This window comes from Salvia miltiorrhiza, unplaced genomic scaffold (genome assembly GCF_028751815.1).
Source record: "Salvia miltiorrhiza cultivar Shanhuang (shh) unplaced genomic scaffold, IMPLAD_Smil_shh fragScaff_scaffold_39, whole genome shotgun sequence".
Lineage (NCBI taxonomy): Eukaryota > Viridiplantae > Streptophyta > Magnoliopsida > Lamiales > Lamiaceae > Salvia > Salvia miltiorrhiza.
The window spans coordinates 658,432-678,474 of record NW_026651458.1 but is presented as its reverse complement, the minus strand read 5'-3'; the positions used below and the strand labels follow the sequence as shown (position 1 = coordinate 678,474).

At 39.3% G+C, this 20,043-nt stretch overlaps 1 protein-coding gene across 1 annotated transcript; it reads left to right on the top strand.

Moving 5' to 3' along the window:
* Positions 1–10,194: 10,194 nt before the first annotated feature.
* On the top strand, positions 10,195–17,411 carry LOC131002919 (CLP protease regulatory subunit CLPX2, mitochondrial-like). The gene is made up of 15 exons (XM_057929412.1): positions 10,195–11,030; positions 11,113–11,174; positions 11,955–12,061; positions 12,211–12,290; positions 12,421–12,471; positions 13,530–13,604; positions 13,692–13,769; positions 13,992–14,048; positions 15,288–15,358; positions 15,438–15,534; positions 15,684–15,788; positions 16,375–16,437; positions 16,512–16,634; positions 16,789–16,947; positions 17,262–17,411. Exons 1-15 carry the CDS (start codon positions 10,371–10,373, stop codon positions 17,331–17,333), a joined length of 1,860 nt encoding a protein of 619 aa, XP_057785395.1. The 5' UTR covers positions 10,195–10,370; the 3' UTR covers positions 17,334–17,411.
* Positions 17,412–20,043: the final 2,632 nt, after the last annotated feature.

Here is a 20,043-nt window from a genome sequence, read left to right as displayed (position 1 = left end):
AGTCAGCGAAATCAAGAAGCCAGTGTAGCGAAGTCATCACCAGAGGAGTCAATAGTCAGAGCAGCCAAGTGAGAGTCAGAGCAGAGGAGAGAGAAGCCATTACAGCGGAATCGAGAAGGCAGAGAAATCACCGTTCCTCTGTTGATAGCAGGGAAATCACCATTCCGCTGGCAACCCATTCCGCTGGAGACCTATTCCGCTGGCGACCCATTTCTCTGGCGAGGTCAGAGAAATCATCCATTCCTCTGGGGTGACCCGTTCCCCTGGTGACATCCGTTCCTCTAGCGAGAACTGCGAATTCGGCAAGAGTAGGAGTATTTTTCGGAGCGCGCATCCAGCTGGAGAGTTGCCTTATTTCACACGATTCTATTACCTTTAGAATTCTACTTTGCATGGCAACTCTCATATACCATGGTGATCGAAGGAAATCTGAAAACTATAAATAGGTCCTCTTTTGACCTATCTAGATACCCCCGAAAACCCTAACATTCATATTTCAGTTTTATAGCTTTAGAATATTTTAGCTTTCCAGTTTTCAAGGCTTGGATCAAGATTGAAGATTCAAGCCGCTACAATCGTTCCTATTCGATTTTTATACAATTTGTTTTTACAATTGCGTTCAATTTAATTATGTTTATGTTTGATTTTATTATGTCTGGCTAGTTCTTTTATTCTGAACCTAGGGTTTGTATATAGCTGATTGATTATGTGTTTTTGATTTATTCATATCAATTTGCCTTCCAACTTATGATTCATGATTCCTGGTGCTTATTTTCTTGTGAATTATTTATCAATGATTTACATGTCTAGCTGTTCAGTTTGAGTCTTGAATGCGATAATTGTTCAGCCGATTCAGGAATGCATGATATAGTGTTAGCCTTGAGTCTTGAATGCGACAAGTGAAGCTATAGGAAGCTATTCTTTGTGTGCTATTTGGAGTTAATTTATTCCTTGGAGTCTTGAATGCGAAAAGGGGTTAATTAATCTACGTTCATAGGTGTTCGTTAGAGAAGCTTGTGAATAATATAGTGATCTTTCATCAGGGTTGGATTAAAATTGGTAATTGAATCAATAGGTTGAATGCATGTAGTTGATTAGTGAAAGTACATCCCTAGGGTCAGAGTTTTCCTACATTTGAGTTAGTTATCGTTATTTATATGCTCTTCAGTTTTTATTTAGTTAATCTTAGTTCGTAAATCACCTTCATTATTGTTTTACCTGCATACTGTTAGAGTCTGTTTAGGAAATAGATATAGTAATTTCGTTTTACAGTCTCTGTGGATACGATACTCGGTTACTGATTATTTGCTACAATTGCACCGTGTTAGTTGCGGTATTTGTTGCTAAGAAATTAGTGATCAAGCACACTATGTGATCTCGAGGGAGAAGCCAAGACAAGTTCTAGTGAGAAACATGCATGTTCGAACAATCACTCATGAATAAGAAATAAGACTGTAAAATAATGACAGTCAAAGCTCAAATCCTCACAGCTTATTTCATTGATTGCAAACACATAGAGACCATGCTTATCATCCATCAATCATGCTCAAACTCAATAATATCAACACAAACACATGTAATTTCACGAGTTTTAAACAGAAATCATCATGAACCATTTATCCAACCAATCTCTACACTACTCACATCATCATCAAGGTAACATCACAGAGAGAACCACCAAAGCAAGACTAAGAAAACTCAACGACAGAACAAAAACAACCAAAATAAAAAGTGCACCCACGAAGACACATCCCCCTAAACTTATTCACCACCAAGGAGAATAAGTTTGAAAAGGATTTGTGGGGCACAAAAAACAAACTAACAAACAAAAAGAAACGAACTAACCAAGATTGGGTTGCCTCCCAACAAGCGCTATTTTTAACGTCGTTAGCTCGACAGAACATCAAATCCATCACGGAGGCTGGTACAAGCAGTGCTGCGACCAGCTACGCTCCACTCCACTCTTGCAGCTAGGGATGTCAATCGGGCCAGCCCACCGGGTTTTCGGGCTAGCCCTATCGGGTTCCGGGTTAGTCGGGTGCGGGCTAATCGGGTTGGAGATTTTTTCGGGTTGTAAATCTTCAACCCTAACCCTAAACTTTCGGGTTTCGGGCTAGCCCATCGGGCTAATCAGGTTAAAGACGTAAAAATAAAATTATCATTTGTATTTTATTATTCCTAATGATCTAATGTATAATGTATAAAATATACATAGATATTAAAGATATAAATTATATAGCAAAGCATGAAATGCAAAAATATAAGATATTCAAGATTACATAAACAAATTATATTAAAATGATATAGTAAAATTTAACATGTATCAATGCACTAGAATCAATCTGGATTATTACTGAATAATTAGTGGATTTGCCATGCACGTCTCATTGACAGGAAAAAAAATTTGGTATCACTTTAAAATGAGATACTAATAATTAATTTCTAACTAATGAGATACTAATAATCAATTTCTACAAAAAATCCGTAATTAATTTCACTTTTTTTAATGAGATTACACACACACATATATATTCTAACTAATTAATTTCACTTTTTTTAATGAGGCTACATATATATATTTAAGCAAATACCATAGATCTAAACATAGCAGAAGTTGTAACTGGATGCATCAGTCACAATTCCGTCAGCCCACCGGGCCAGCCCATCGGGTTTTCGGGCTAGCCCTATCGGGCTCCGGGTTAGTCGGGTGCGGGCTAATCGGGCTGGAGGTTTTTTCGGGTTGCAATTTTTCAACCCTAACCCTCTAATTTTGTCGGGTTATTCGGGTCGGCCCACGGGTTTCGGGCTGCATTGACATCCCTACTTGCAGCCATGCTCCCTTCCTGCGAAATCTGATCACCTGGATCCTACCAAGAAAACTAATCCTCATTAAAAGTATTATGAGCATCAACTCTTACCTTTCCCGAATCCTTTGCTTTCATGGGCACTTCGTCCTTGTGAATGCGGCATGGTTCATAGACATAGAATGTTTGGCTTTTATCATGAACTCGAAGCGTGGCTCTCCTTTCTTCACATCAATTAAAGCTCTTCCCGTTGCTAGGAACGGGCGCCCCAAAATCAGCGGGATTTTGTTGTCATCCTCAATGTCTAAAACCACAAAATCGGTAGGGAAAATAAAATCCCCCACCTTCACGAGCATGTTCTCTACAATTCCACGAGGATAAGTGACCGACCTGTCCGCCATCTGCAGCCTCATAGATGTATGCTTCAATTCCCCAATCGCCAGCTGCTGAAAAACAGATAGAGGCATGAGATTGATGCTCGCCCCCAGGTCGCAGAGTGACCTTCCGAAATGTTGGCCTCCAATAATGCAGGAAAGTGTGAAACTACCCGGATCTTTGACCTTCGCCGAAAGCTTCCTCTGCAGAATCGCGCTGCATTCTTCATTGAGCCTCACGGTCTCAAACTCCCCCAATTTCTTCTTTCGCGAGACTATGTCCTTGAGGAATTTGGCTTACTGCAACATATCTAGTAACATCTCCACCAATGGAACGTTGATGTTTACCTTCTTAAAGATCTCTAAAAACTTAGAGAGCCGTTCTTTCATCATCTCTTTCTTGTGGCGCTGAGGGAATGGTATAGTCACAGTTGCTGGCGAAGTAGCTTTCTGTTTTTCATCATTCTTTTTGCCAGAAACCTGAACAGTGACCTCCTCAGCTTTTTACTCTAACGGTGGTGCACTCTCATACTCTGCCGTCTTGGACCATGCACTCTCATACTCTGCCGTCTTGGGCCCTTCTTGTGTAGTCCCACTCGGCAAATCTACGATCTTATAATAACGCTGGGGAAATGGCATCCACCCAGGAGGACGCAGATGAGGTGGAAGTCGTCGGCCTTCCTCATGGACTCTCCACGAGAGCTCTCCTTTCTCCATCTCATGAGATCCATGGCTGCCTTCAGAGGTGGCTTCACTCTTCAATCCAATGGCCATGCACTGCTCCTTTGGGTTTGCCTTGACATTGTTTATGAAATTACCTGACTGTTGGAGTTTGTTGACGGCGGTGGCTATTTGACCTAATTGGGTCTCGAACATCTTTATTTGAGTCCCCACAGCAGCGGCATTGGACTCTAACTTTTCCATCCTCTCGTCGGATTTGGACATGAACTTCATTAGCAACTCATCTACATTCAGCCTTTTCTCTTTATTTATCACTCCATTGGTTACCGAGAAGCCTGGTGGAGGTTGAATTGCATTGTTGAGATTCTCATAAGCCAAATTTGGGTGTGAACGCCCTCCATGAAGAAACTGTTGTCCACTATTATATCCACCTTGTTGCCCATGTTGAAAGTTCCCATAAGTTCTGCCATTGATGTAGTTGGCGTCTTCTACGCCTGTTGGATCTCCACAGTCGGCTCAGGATTGCCCAAAGTTAACGCTGCAATTCTCGAGTTCATCTCTGCCAGCTGAGTCGAAATCAATGCCATGAGATCTGGGCTAGACGCAGCAACAATTTTCTTCAACTGCACTCTCTCGAATGGCCATTGATAACTGGTAGCGGCCATGCTTTCAATGATCTCCATTGCCTCCAAGCTCCATTTCTTGAGCAGGGAACCTCCAGCTGCTGTATCCATGAACATTCTCGTACGCTCTCCACATGCATTGTAAAACATGACCACCAGAGTCCCCTCATCAAAGCCATGGGACGGGCACTTCCTCAACTTCTCCTGGTATTTTTCCCATGTTTCAGCCAAAGTTTCTCCATCAAATTGCTGAAATTGAAGAATATCCATTTTCAATTTTGATGTAAGCCCAGGAGGATGGAACTTTCGTAGGAAAAGATCTTCCATGTCCCCCATGTTGGATTGGCTCTGAGCTGTAGAGTTTGATACCATAGCTACAGAGAAGGGAAAAAGGCGGAGATGTATAATGTCATCAGAGACTCCGTTCATCTTGATAGTACTGCACAGCTCTAAGAATTGCGCCAGATGCGCATTGGGATCTTCCATAGCTTTGCCTCCATACTGGTTTTGCTGCACCATCGTGATTAAACCAGTCTTGAGCTCAAAATTATTTGTGTTGACCCTTGGAGGCTCGTGAAAATGATATTGCGGAGTGAAAGCCTCATTGATTGGGGCCTGTTTATGCTCGCCAGCATTTTTCTGAGCATCCAACAATGCTTGCAGTTGTTCTCTCAACGCACGGATTTCTTCTGCAGTAGCAGCCATCGTGTTTAGTGTGGCTTTACTTTTCTTGGTGTTGTTAAGGTGGAGTGTAGCTTCAATCTCTGGATCAAAAACTTCAAGAGGTAGATTCCGAGATCGCGTGTTCATGCACTACCTAGAAAACTCCAAGCACAAGAATTAGAACCGCAGGAAAGACACATAACAGAATTTAAATAAACAGAAATAAAAATCCAGATTAGTATCAAACAATTAACAGATAGTACTGATTAAAATCAGTCCCCGACAACGGCGCCAAAAACTTGTTCGCGATTTTATTTGACACGCCGCAAGTGTACGGGTGCAATTATGTATAGCAGTAACAAGGTCGAATCCACAGAGACTGAATTAACCAATTCCTATCCTAAATTATTCTACTCTATCAGGACAAACGAAATTTAGAGTTTTGGTTTTTGAAACTAATTAAATAAATAAACACTGGGAAGAAAATAAATCAAACTATGAAAATGCGGAGTAACAGATAAGAGAAGATTTCCCAAGGCAAATGTTTCAACAGATTCTCCTAACTAACATGTTCAATTCAAGTAATAAGATGATTCCTAAGGCAATCTCTAAGCTAATTCATACCCACTTCCGTGGCATACAAACCGTTAAGTACATGCAAGGCTACCATCCCTGGATCACACTTCTCTAACATGTAACTCCTAAAAGTTCCTAGGATTAATGCCCTCACAATTATTAATTCCCTTTAGAATTAAAATAAATGTGTTCTATGTTCTTAGTTCAGGTAATAATCATCATCTCCCGATCTCAAATTAAAACCTATGATTATGCTAAATTGGTGATCAAGCAATAAAGCAAACAATTATAACAAGAACATAAAAAGGAATAACAATCTCAATTAATTGAATCAAACAGTCAGAAATTCAAATCATGTCTACTCCCTAAACCCTGGGAAAAAGGGATTTTTAGCCACACATAGACATATGACTAAAAATCAATATCTCAAATGAACAAATAAACATTCAATAATAAAAACCGTAGTAAAGTTGACATTCTTGTGTTCTTGCTCCAATGATGTCCTTCGTCTCTTCAAAGCTCTCCAAAAGATGTAAAAAATGATAAAAGGTGATGATCGGTGTGGAGAATGAGTTCTTGGGGAGTATTTATATGCCCTAGGTCAAGTAGGACTCAAAAATACCCCAAAATCGCGTATACTAATAAAAATCTGAATATTGGGCGGAAATACGGTGACTCGCGCGGCCGCATGGTCAGCCCGCGTGACCTCGCGCGGCCGGGTTGCGCGGCCGCGTGGCTGGCCCGCGCGGGCGCGACCCTCCAGAGCTTCCTGCTCCGTCGCGCGGCCGTGGCATGCGGCCGCATGCCCGGACCGCGTGACCTCTGACGCGTGCGCTCCGACCCGCAAACTTTTCGACGCTCGTTCGGTGTCCGATTTGACCTCCGTTTGCGCCTACGAACTCGTCTCTTCATGTACTTCTCTCTATAGCCTCAAAATCATCCCAATTCGTGTCCAAAACTTGTAAAAACAACACGAGTACGGACGAGTAGTCTATTCCACAGAAAATATGCAATTTAAACTATAGACAACTCAACAACTCAAAAAGAGACGCCCAAAACATTAAAGAATAACGTGATAAAGTAGTGAAAAATGCATGTAAATCATTCACCTCAGCTCCTTCCTGGTAAACATGACATAATGCAACTTTGGCCCAGTGATGCCCATTCCAACCATCTTTCTCTTGTCTGCTTTGAACTGGACCTCTCTTCCCTTCAAACCTTGTTCTCTCCCCAATATAACCTGAACAGACACAATAAAAGGGGAAAAATAGGGCCAAATGGCCCAAAAATCAAAAACGCATCACCTGCATTGCTGTGTTTGCTGCAATCAGCTGACGACACAATAATCTATCTCCTTTATTAGCTCTTCTCGGTTGAAATGTGCAGAAAATTAAATACGTGCGCTCTCTTTGCTGCGCTTTCTCTGGCTTCTTCAATAAATCGCTTCATCTGTGAAGCGGTGAATGTGATTGCAGCCTCTCCCTGCTATTGTTGTTGGTTTCCTCCTTCTCCTTCGTTCACTGTCAACTGTCGTTCCTCATTTATCCTTGGTTCTTGAATCTTGACTCTCGCATACCTCGCGACTATTTTCTTTGCTTTTTTCTTGTTGCCATCCGCAGTGTAACTGTACTGCAACGTGAATGGCGTTCCTTTTTCTTCAATAGATATCCAATGCTTGTGTTGCTTTTCCTTCTCTGTTGCTTTCAATGAAAAACGAACCTGCAAAAGTACTAATTTACTTAGCTTTTTTTTTTTGGATTTCTATTAGTACTTTTGGTACTAATATTACCATTTGTGCAAAAATGACCAGATTACTTGATTTTTTTTATTTCTGTTGGTGGTGCTTTTGGCACTAATATTACCATATGTGCCAAAAAGACCAATTTACTTCTTTTTTTAATTTCTGTTGGTACTTTTGGCACAAATATTACCATTTGTGCCAAAAGTACCAATTTACTTAGTTTTTTTATTGGATTTCTGTTGGTACTTTTGACACTAATATTACCATTTGTGCCAAAAGTACCAAATTATTATGATATATTATATTCATAATAAAAGAAGAATGAGATTATTAATCATTTTTACCTCTCCGTCAACTACTGGTCTGGTGCGATTGTTTGTGTACGAGAACCTTAGCATACGGGGGAATATTTTTGGCCGCCTTCTTCCTCTTATATTCTTTCCCAATGTGGCAGAGCACAGTATATCCAAGCCCGACAACATAGAATCAAATGAGTTAATTTAGCTTTATTTGGAAAACTAAAACAGTATGAATTGAACAATATTAATGATACTTACCAAGAAGGCAACAGTGTTCCCGATTAGATGATATGCTTTTTTTTGATGCGTGAGCCACATTGCACCTGATGTCGTTGATCACATGTATTGTCCTCTGATATGACATGCTCCCCCATGGGAATTCCTCTCATGTTGATTTGTCCTCCAAAAGCACCCACAGCCAATCCGGAATACTGAAATTCGTTCCGTCATATCCAAATATTAGATCTGTCACTATCAACATCTTTGCTGCCTTAATGTAGTCCTCTGCATTCTCACCTAAATTCTTGGTCACAAACTTCTCCCTTAATGTGTTAGGGGTAGTTTTTTTACTTCCCAGAATTCTCTGATAAAAAAGTCTTCAGGTATGGTGTGATTTGCATAGGTGTCAAAGTCGTTTGGTCCAAATTTCAATCCTATCATAAAAAAGAACTCTATCCTAGAAAACTTCAATATATACTCGTCCACGAAGAAATACAAAGCTATCTCATCTGGATTTGGTACTCTTGATATCTGTCTTGATATCACGTAATGCAGACATTGCCATGATCGTGATATGTGGGACGACAGTTTGAGGAAATTACAAAAAAAGGACTCTTCCAGCTTATGGTATTCTTTTGTACCATATACCACAGTGTGTATGATATCAATGATGTTATCCTTGCCCTTGACATTGACCTTGTGGGGTATGTCATGCATTGCCTCCCGTTTGTAGGTCCATTTTACCTTCATTCAGAAAATAGAAAGCGTATGTCAAAATGAATGAAAGGTTTAGTTTGTAATAGACACTGATTTACCCATTTGTACCAACTGTACCCTCTTTTCAACTAATATCATCAACCCAAAAATGAACACAAAGTATTATAATGAGAACTTCAATATTCACACATTTGGCACAAATGGGCATAATAGTGCCAATTATGCCTATTGAATGGCACAAATGGCACGAATATGCCCATTTGTGCCAACTGTACCATCATTCCAACATTCAAACTCAAGTAATTTTCCAGAAAAAAAAAGGATGAATCAAAATTTAACTTCACCCATAATATTCAAAATTGTCATAATTGGTACAAATCGACATAGTAGTGCCAATTGTGCCTAATGAATGGCACAAATGGCACTCATATGCCCATTTGTGCCAACTGTACCATCATTTCAACATTTACACATCAAGTAATTTTGCAGAAAAATAACGATGATTCAAAATTTAACCCCAACCATAACATTCAATCTTAATGCTAAGATCACAAATCTAAATGTAATTTCACATCAACAAATGTGAAAATATAACACTACAATTAATTCAGGGTTTTGAGAAATTACCTTACTTGACAAATTGTCCTTATCTTCACCGGCGGGCTCTTCCTCGTCGGCTTCTTCCTCGGTGGATGGAAAAGTCACTACCTTGATTGGGGTTTGTTCCTCAGATTCGTTGCTGGAATTCTCCTCCGTATTTATTTGGTTGCATATGTCCATAACATTTTCAGAAACTGCAGATCCGGAATCTGCAGCGCGCTTGTTCTGCTTGGATGTGGAACCAGGAATTGAAGTGCACTTGCGCTTGGATGGAGTGGATTTGCGAGATTTAGTCATTTTGGAGTGGAATGGAGAAAACGAAGTCGGATAATATGCAGGTGCAGAAGATGAAGGTTGTCGAACAACAATTAAACATGGGATTTCCGGCGGCGGTTGAACGGTGGTTTTAGAGTAAAAAGGCCGAGAGAGAAGGGTGAAAAGATGGCGAAAAGTTGGGGAAAATTGTAAAAAAATTGGTTTTGTTCAAACCTAAAACCCACGATCCCCAACCCTACGCGGTTCACGACCCGCGTGCCTAACTCCACTCGATCCGCCTAATTAAGGGCAAAATCGTCCTAGATCGTTAATAATGACCAAAAATTGTATCTTTTAGATTAATGGTCAAATATTGTACTCCCTCCGTCCCAAACGAAATGTCCTATTTCTTTTCGGCACGAAAATTAAGAAATGTGTATAAAGTAGATAAAGTGGTTGGTGAAAATTATTTAAATATTAAGTATAGAGAGAGAGTGTATTGCCAAAAAAGGAAACAAGACATTTCGTTTGGGACAGCCCAAAAAGGAAAACAAGACATTTCGTTTGGGACAGAGGGAGTATTTCATTATTTATTTTGGCTATCTTAAAATTTCAATCAATCCAAAAACTTTATATGTTAACTCTACAATAGAGTGAAGGGCTTATATTGTATAGAGGCACCCTTTTTGCTTAAATACGGTGCAAGTGACAATTTAAACCCGGTCCGGTCTATTTCTCCGGCGCGCGAATTTAGTGTGAATTTGGTCTGTTTTTATGAACGCTGCAAAGCAGCGGCGGCGGAAGCAGCAGCGCCAATTATGTCAGCAATATTCCGATGCTCTGCGTCCAAGCTCCGACGCCTAACCAGCACCACAACCGTTGCCCTCTTTCACCATCGTTCCGCCGCCAATACCCTCCTGCTCCAGTCCCACCAAACTCCACTCCTCAGAGCCCCGAAATTAGGGTTCCAGGAGCGCCACAAATGGGACGGCAGCTCCGACAGCTACGATCAAATCAAAGCCGAGGTCAATTGCCCTCGCTGCTCCAAGCCAATGACCGTAATCTTTTCCAACCGCCCGCTCTCCATCACCGCCGGCGAGAGCGGCATTTACCAGGCTGTTAACATGTGCTCCAATTGTCGGACGGCATACTATTTCCGGCCCTTCAAGCTGGAGCCGCTACAGGGGAGTTTTATCGAGATTGGGAGGGTTAAGGGTGGTAGAGAGGATTACAGGGATATGGATGGGAAAAGTGGGAAGAACGGTGTGAAGATCTGGGAGAAGTTGAGGTCTTATAGCAGCGTTGAGAACAATATTGATGCTGGCAGCTTTGGCGGTCGTTGCGTGGAGGAGGATTCGGCGGCGAGTGCTGGTATGGTGGAGGAGGTGACAGAAGTGGGGCAAGAAGTATTGCCAACGCCCAAGGAGATATGTAAGGTGCTCAATGAGTTTGTTGTGGGGCAGGAGAGGGCGAAGAAGGTTTGCTTCTTCTATGCATTTTCATGGAAATATTGAGTTCCCGGATTCATACCTTGAGTTGGGCTCTTGTTTTATATGACAGGTGCTTTCTGTTGCTGTTTACAATCACTACCAAAGAATAAACCACTCCTTGGTGAAGAAAGAGTGAGTAATATATCCCTGTTTAATAACCACTTCTGTCATGTAAATTTATAGTCAGACTAAGAAAAGCTTAACGTGTGGGTAGCTCAATGGATATACAATATCGCATTTTATTTTGATTTTACATTTAGTGAGAAGCAGCTATACGTATCATGTCAACAAACACATAAGTATTCATGTTAGTATCTACCTTGGAGGTTGTATTCTCATGACATGAAATCTTATCTAGAAGCAACTTATGTTAGTTACTCGGGATGGTCCGACTTATTATCACTTCAAAAATACTGTTTTGCTGGTTACTGGTTAGCCATGAAAACTTATTTTTGAGATTTTTAGAGTAGGTTAGCGTTTTATTCAAAATATTAACCTTGTTACAGTTGATGTTCTTTATCACATTTTTGTTACAGTTGGTGGTCTTTATCACATTCTAACCTTGCTTCCTTGGTCTAATCACTTGTTTTCTTAATTGATTTAGCACTTTGGATTTATTTCATATACTTCTTTGATAGATCACGACTCTTTCAATTATAAGATGAAAAAAAAATGCATAATATTTTGTGTTTCGTTCTATACCTTGGTATTTGGGTTGCAGTCTCTAATGTTGTTATCAAATCAGTCTTGAGAATTGTCTACATAAGTCAATACTTACTAGAATATCTTTAGTAAATAATATGCATTCATTTGATATTTGGTCGGATACGTTCTTGCTAATCGTGTGTTCCGCAAATATGTAGGATGAATCTTTTGTATGTTGTTGACCATTCTTTTTCATTTTATTATCAGGACAGGTGCTGAATCAGGCAATACTGAGGCTGAACTAGATTGCTGCAATGATAATGTTGTTGAGTTGGAGAAGAGCAATGTCTTATTGATTGGCCCAACTGGCTCAGGCACGATATGTAGAGTTTTGGTTCCATAAATAAAAGTATTTAGTCCTTTTTGTTAAGAGGCAAAATTTTAGATATTTCCTTTGTGGTGGGTAGAGATGTCGATTTATGCATCATTCTGATTTAGGCTTCTCTCCTTGACTGAAGGACAGGAAAGACATTGCTTGCAAAAACACTTGCTCGGGTTGTGAAAGTACCTTTCGTCATTGCTGATGCAACTTCATTAACACAGGCAGGTTTGAAGTTTGGTACAGTGTCAATTCTGGATTGTTCTTGAGTACTTGCTAGATGTAATTGTTGCACTCGGCAACTATGTCTATGATTAATTCGCCTTCTCGCTATTTGTTTGCATGCATGTCCAGGCTGGTTATTTTGGGGAAGATGTGGAATCCATACTGTACAAACTACTCATGGTAATATTTTTTATTTATGGTTAAAAGAGATTTAAAATATATTAAGAATTTCCAGTATCTTTTATTTGTTGTTTTGTTTTTGTTAATTATTTTTACTCAAAAATGAAAAGGAAATGGCATGATATAAAAACAAAATAATTTTGCTGATCTGAAATAATAAACTTTTGTTTGAAAAAAGTACTGCCCTGAATTTATTTGAGCAAGCTCGCATTATGACTATTTTGTTATCTCGATTAGCCCGGCAGGGCAGCTTCCAGTTATGGCATGTCTGCATCTTTGCGATTTATTTCTGGAGTATCTTACCACTGTATTTATGGAAGGCATAATATCATAATGGATTAGTTGAGGATTGAGGGAAGAAACTTTGTTCAGTATTGCTTTAGCTTCTAATTGTTCAATTATTTTGTTTTCTAATTCTGCCGCAAGTGCAGCTAAAATTCGTGTTTGCAGTTTGTAAGAAACATATGATTCGTGAGGTTATGGGAGCCTTCCTTGTTTTATTTGGATAGACATCGGGGAAGGAAAGCGAGGGAAGGGGACTGGGTAAATATGAACAAAAAGGAACTAAAGAAAGGGATTCACAACTGCTTTGGATGTATTAACGATTTAACGTGATATTATAGTCATTTGGTCTAGGAAACTAATAAAGCAAGGGAGCTAAGTTTCAATAAGTTGATAAATTTGTGTATGTTTCCTGTTTTCCTTTACTTACAATATCTCTTCCTTTCCCTTAACGAAATGCCCATTCCTGTTCTGGGAGACAGTTTATATCTTCTTGTTAGTTCCGTTTCTGTCTGTTAGCATAAACTCTTAACCAGGTTAATTTGTAAAACAGAAAAATAGAATATTGGTGAGCCAAAGTGAAAACGAGGCAAAGCTAGAATAGACCATCTACTTATTCTTGTTGGCGTGTTTGAGGACTTGTATATACTTCACCTTACATGAGTTGCGGCTTGGTTCTAGAAGTTAAAAATGGCATAGAGATATTTGGTAACCTTTATGCTTCCCTGCTTGAAGGTTCCAGTGAAACATTTTGCATTCTTATTGTTACCTTCCAGGCTGCTGACTTTGATATTGAAGCTGCTCAGAGAGGAATTGTGTACATCGATGAAGTTGACAAAATAACAAAGAAGGTATGGGTGATTTCATAACTTTCATTATCTGGGGTAACTAATATTCATTGTTTATTGATGAACTTTTTCATTGTAAGCTTTGTGCAGATAGAGAGCTTAAATACTGGTAGAGATGTATCTGGAGAGGGTGTTCAGCAAGCACTACTAAAAATGCTTGAGGGAACTGTTAGTAACTCATTTCTGCTATTCTTCTTTTGTTTTTTGTGAATTTTGCTGTTACATTTAATCTTTGGTATGGAAGTTGTTTGTTTTGCCCTGTTTGCCAAGGTTGCTACCACTAAAACTATTTCTGAAGTTTCTTGCATTGACTTTATAAATATTAAGTTTTGAGGATAGATTAGCTGCCTTTTCTTTTTTGTAGAAAATGACGATATCTTTTTTGTCTAGGTTGTCAGTGTTCCTGATAATAGAACTCCAAAGCATTCACACCGTGACAGCATTCAGGTATCCAGGAGCTGAGTTTGCCTCATTTGAAATATCTGTGCCTTTTATATTTTACAAACAGGGTGGGTCAGATGTTGCTTATTAACAATAGCCCATTATTGTTCATAATATTTAGTTAACACTGTCTGTTGGTATTAACATTTCCTTTACAAGTTCATCAATACTTATTTATTTTGAGGTCTCTTCAGTTTTAAACAATTCTAAAGGGCACTGAATTAATATGCTATTTTTGTTCTGTTAATACTTAAAACATATAAAAAAAATGTCAAGTTTGAATTGGAAACACAAACAAAAGTAATCTAATGTTATGGTTTCCTCAATTAGTTTTACGTGAGCGTAATGAATTATGATGTAGTGTTATGGAGAAGAATTTTGTCCTTTAGTTGGATGCTACTTAGAGTTGAGTAGATTATAGCAAGTCACCAGGACTAGGCTGATTTCACACATCACAACTTTGTCTTTGATTTGTCACATCAGACCACAAGAATTTTGAGGTATTTACATTCTGCAACCTCATAGCTTCCAGTTGCAATCATCATCCGCAATACAAACTTTAAGGGGAATTTTTTATTATTCCATGGGTATGCATGATATCTAACCACAAGCATTACGGCTAATATAATCATCACTGGCATCTCGTAGGTTGCTAACTGTAAATCTAGCAAGCAGGTGGTTTATAACTTGATAAAAAAAGCTTTAGGTAATAAATTTTGAAAGTGGTAGTAGTTCAGCTGGGGAAATGTAATATCGTCTTTTGAGAGTTCTGAAACTGTCCTCGGTCTAAGAAGTGTAGGTTCAGTATAAACACGTCTCATAGTTTCTTGGGGTTGGTTTAAAAAATATGAGTTATATACACCTTATGTTGGACAAAATTTCCTCAATTGGATGTACCAGATAAATGGTGAGTACACAAAAAATTACGACACTAAAATTGTATCACATTTACAACACTAAAAGAGGAAGCTTTTGGCTCCTTTGGATAGAGACTCACATTTATTCATGCCTTATTGGTGCAATTATTCGTTTTGTTTTTTCTTTTTCCTGTTTCAACTATCAAGTAATTAATTGAGCCCTTTTTTCAATAAACATGAAATTTACCAATCAAACATTTTAATTTCTTGAACTATGAGCAAAAGGTTTCTTATTGACTTAATATACTAGATAAATAGATACTCATTTTCCATGAATGCTTTTTCTTAGAGACTCATTATTCTTCTACTTTGTTCCTATATCTGACAGATAGATACAAAAGATATTCTCTTTATATGTGGTGGGGCTTTTGTTGACCTGGAGAAGACCATTTCAGAGAGGTAGTCTTGTTGGTCAAAGCTTTTGATTGTTGAATTATTTCACATGCCAACTATATCAGCACTTGTTATTTTCCCCCAGACGACACGATTCATCAATTGGTTTTGGAGCCCCTATTCGTGCTAATATGAGGCTTGGTGGACTAAATATTACTGTAGCCTCATCACTATTGGAATATGTGAGAACTGATCCTTGTCCTTCTATCAACATTCTCCATCCTCTTTTTTACTTTTTATGTTTTGAATTTTTAGTTCCTGAATCGCACTACATTTTATTCATGTCAGTAGCACCTGGAGAGTTGTCTTAACAATACTTTTGGCATTGCAGGTAGAGAGTAGTGATCTTACTGCATATGGTCTTATACCTGAATTCGTTGGGCGATTTCCTGTTATAGTGAGCTTGTCAGCTCTCGATGAAGACCAACTTGTACAGGTTTGCTTATTGTTTTACCGTTGTTGTAAGCTGTTCTTAGACCTCTTTGTGTCGCCTGACATCTGTATTTTCTCCATGCTTTATAAATAATTACCTTGAAGTTAGAAAGAGAAGAAATATAGGGTTTAGAAACAAGTAGAGTTAGAATAGATTAAAAGCAAGCAGGGAGTCGTACTGGAACCAACCAATGCTGGGACTAAGAATACTGCGAATCAGAAATCAAATATCAGATACAATAATGAAAACCCACAAAATAGCCAAGAGCCTTGGTATCATTCTGAGAATGGTCAAAGCATAGAAGATTCAGTTCCTTTCTGTAGTGTAAATCTATATGTGCAGTACCACTACATCTCTAAGACAGAGAGAGACTATAAAAATTGGGGATCTCTTACAAGTTACAAGCACCTCTGTGTGAAATGTGAAGTCTTCTCATAACCATTGCCCAACTCTCTATCTGATTCTTTCACAAGAGTTCATCTTCATCATATTCATCTACTTTCTTTCTTGCCCCTTAACTCATTGAAATTCAAATATCTTATCTAGTTTGACATTTTCTTGTTTCTGAATAGTTGAGTTGCTTATTTAGGTTCTTTCTGAGCCAAAAAATGCTCTGTGTAAACAGTACAAGAGGATGTTCAACATGAATAATGTAAGTTGTAGTCAACTATGCCTTTCATGTCTGATACAGATAGATCTAATTTTGACCAAACACTTGAATCATAGGTCAAGTTGCAGTTCACAGACGATGCAATGAGATTAATTGCGAAGAAAGCAATAGCCCGGAATACTGGTGCACGTGGTTTGAGAGCCATACTAGAAAACGTTCTGACTGAGGCAATGTATCAGGTAAGCAAAAGCCAATGCTACTCATTTCTGCTATTCGTGATACATCCATGTAACCAATCAAACTACATGGTGCTAGTTTTTGCTTACCATGCAAACAGCATAAAGAGCAACTTCTGAATGTTATTTACCTAACTTGAAATATTATATATGACAGGTCCCAGATGCCAAATCGGGAAAGGACAATGTAGATACAGTTTTGGTTGATGAGGAAGCTGTTGGTGCACCACATGCACCTGGATGCGGAGCAAAATTGCTTCCTTCAAACCATGGGTTGGAAGGAATTCCTCAGCACACAAAATCAAGAGATACAAGTGTATGTTCATTGATTTCTTGCATCTGCTATATATTTTATGTTGCTCTTAGACTTTGCAGTACTAGGGTGAGTTATAGTTTGTGGACTCAATTGACATGGCATACGCATCTTTACTATCCCCTTCCCTCTCTGCTGTTCTGTGCTTTAATTCGTCTTTCACCATCAGCTTGTATAGTACTGCTTGATTGCTTCTTTGCACTCGACTCCATCAATCGCCCCTTATTTCTCATACAAACTAGCTATAAAAAATACAGACTATGCTGCATATTTTCACATGCATTGCTGACTATATTCGATGTGTTGGCGTTTATCAGGACGATGGCAATCGTGTGAAGGGAAGCTTGCGGGAACATTTGGAGGATTCATTGCCTGCCATGAGTTTGTAATTTGACAGAATGAAAAGGCTCATGGATCTTGTATATAAGTCATCAAGTTCTGAAGAATCAATAATTCTTCCTGCCCAATATTTGCCATTCCAATATATTTACAAATAAAGAATAGGTTAAAGAAATCAGTGCTCAAAATCACATTAAAACTAAGCCTTCACTTGAAATCCACAAAAGACATTCATAAAAATTCAAACATTTATACTCTACGGCTCTGACTTAGTTTAAAATCTTTGCCAATTAAAGATGTCATTATATACACACCTTACAAATGTGTAGAAAAGGAATGTTGCGAGATCTCGAATGAAATTTAGGGTTTGGTGGAAGAGGAATTTTGGGGGAAGGACGAGAAATTGGCAGAGAGAGAGTGAGAGTCTTTTGGGGCTGATTGAAGACAAGTAGTGGAAATTGGAAGCAAATAAAATGAGAAAAGATTTAAGAGGGTGTTTGGCTAAGGTTATTTTAAAGAACTTATAAGCTCTTTGAACTTAAGATGTAGTTTCTTAAGATCTTAGAGCATCAATAGCGCATGCTCGGAAGCACCGGATCGAATCTCCCTTTTGGGGTGCACCACGTGCTAGAGTGCCGCTGCGGTGCGCCCCAAGTATTAAGCTAAGACTTGGGGCTTGGGGGGAGGGGGTTTGGGCGTTGCGTGAAAGTGACGCGCAAATAATAATAAAAAAAATTGAGAGTTGCAGGGGAAAGAATAAATGGGGAAAGAAGGTGAAGCCGGCGTGGGAGGAGGGGGGTGAGGAAAGAGGGGAAAAAGAAGAGTTGGGTTGCGGTTTGGGCTCATGGGTTTGGGTAGGGTATTTTTAGGTTTATATTTTGATTTTGATTTGATTTTAACTTTTTTTTTTAATTTTATTTTTTTTAATTCTTTTAGTTTTTTACCTAATTTTTAATTATTGTAATATTTTTAATTTTAAAATCTTACTCCCTCCGTCTCAATAATATTGTCTCATCTTCCTTTTTGGTTTGTCTCAATAATCTTGTCATATTTCCTTTTTAGGTAAATTTTAAGGACTAATTTATTTTTAATTAAACATGATTTTAATTAACCCAATAAAACAAGTCCCCCCTTTTATTATACCTACTTGGCTCTCTCTCTAATATCTATACCGCCGACCCCTTCCCCTTATCCTAGAAACCCTAAACTACATCGGCGTCGCCTCCCCCCTTTCTTCTGTGTTCCGTCGGCGCCACCTCCAGCTTTCGTCCTATCGCTTCCACCCATCGCACCACCATCTCCGCCCTCTCACCTCCACCGTTCGAGCCGCCTCCGCCTCCACCGCTCGCACCGCCTTTGCCACCCTCTCTTCCACTTTGTGTTGTCTTCTCTATTTTTTTTTCAAAAATTAGGGCTCGCCGGACTCGTTGCAGTGACAACGGAGATCGCCCTCCATCTCTTGCCTCTCTTCCCACGCCGGCTCTCACCGTCGGTCTCCTCTCCTCCACTGTTCATGGTGCTTCGCTTCTCTTACTCTACAAGGTCGCGAGCTCCACCATTGATGAAAGTATACACAACCTCGTCTCCAATATCTGAGCATATGGAGCACGAAAAAACACAACTCTCTTCTCCATTTTAGTCGTTAGGGAACCCGGAGTAAATTCAATATGTGAAAAAGGTGTTTTTGTTTCTGAATTACCGAAGTGTTGGGCGATAGACGAGGTTGTCGGAAAGGGGATTAGAGCAATCGGTAATTTCAATTGGGTTTTGTTTGGTCGTGATTTATGCCTAATTGTTCTAATTTTAGGGGTTTGCATGTGCTTGTTTTAAGTTAAATATCCTGGAAATTGGTGCGTTTATGGGTTTGTTTTATGCTTTGCAGGAGATTTAGGTTTTATGGATGGAAAAGTGTGATTTTGGAAATTTTGGGTTAGAATGGCGTTTGTAGGCGTAATCTGGTGTCCAGAGCTGAAAAGCCCGCGCCAGAGCAGAGCAGAGCTGCGCGGATAGCTCTGTACCAGAGCAGAGCTGACTTCATAGTCAGAGCTGACATCTCCAGAGCTGAACTTCCCTATCAGAGCTGAAATCTCCAGAGCAGAACAAACTTGTCAGAGCAGAGCTAAACTCGACAGAGCTGACTTACGCGCCAAAGTAAATTTGACAGAGTAGAGCTAAAGATTGACAGAGTCAACATATTTTGCCAGAGTCAACATATCCAGAGCTGACTCCCAGCTCTGCTATACTTTTCAGAGCTCGCTAATTCCAGAGCTGACTTCCAGCTCTGTCATACCTTTCCAGAGCCGAATTTCCAGAGTTAGCCAATCTACGCCAGAGCTAAGATGACTTGCAGAGCAAGATACAGCTGGACTTACCTTTGAATGCACGATTCTATTTCCTTAAGAGTCCATTTTTGCAAGGCGAGTTTGATGATGATTAGGGTTGGAATGAAGTCTATAAAAGAGGGCTTGAATGTGAATCAAGATATAATCCTTCTGCCTCTGGCACTTAGTTAGACTTAGTTAGATTAAATCTTTGCCCTAATCTTTAGTTTCCGCCTAGGTAGCCAAAGTTTAGGTTTTTATTGCTTTCATAGTTCTTAGTTCGAATTATGTTCTTAGTTAGTTTATTATAGTTCTTTCAATTCAAGTTTTAGTTAGTTCCCGTTTAGAGTTGTAATCACGTGACAGGTTGCTTCTCAAGACGTTTTATGGTATTTCGTATTTACGTTTATTTACTTGCTTTGTTTCAATTATGCTTCCC

Coding starts and splice junctions, on each gene's coding strand:
- LOC131002919 (XM_057929412.1), top strand. CDS start 10,371: ATGTCAGCAATATTCCGATGCTCTGCGTCCAAGCTCCGACGCCTAACC. Junction 12,062..12,210: donor GATTGGCCCAACTGGCTCAG/GCACGATATGTA, acceptor ACTGAAGGACAG/GAAAGACATTGCTTGCAAAA. Junction 14,049..15,287: donor CACACCGTGACAGCATTCAG/GTATCCAGGAGC, acceptor TATATCTGACAG/ATAGATACAAAAGATATTCT.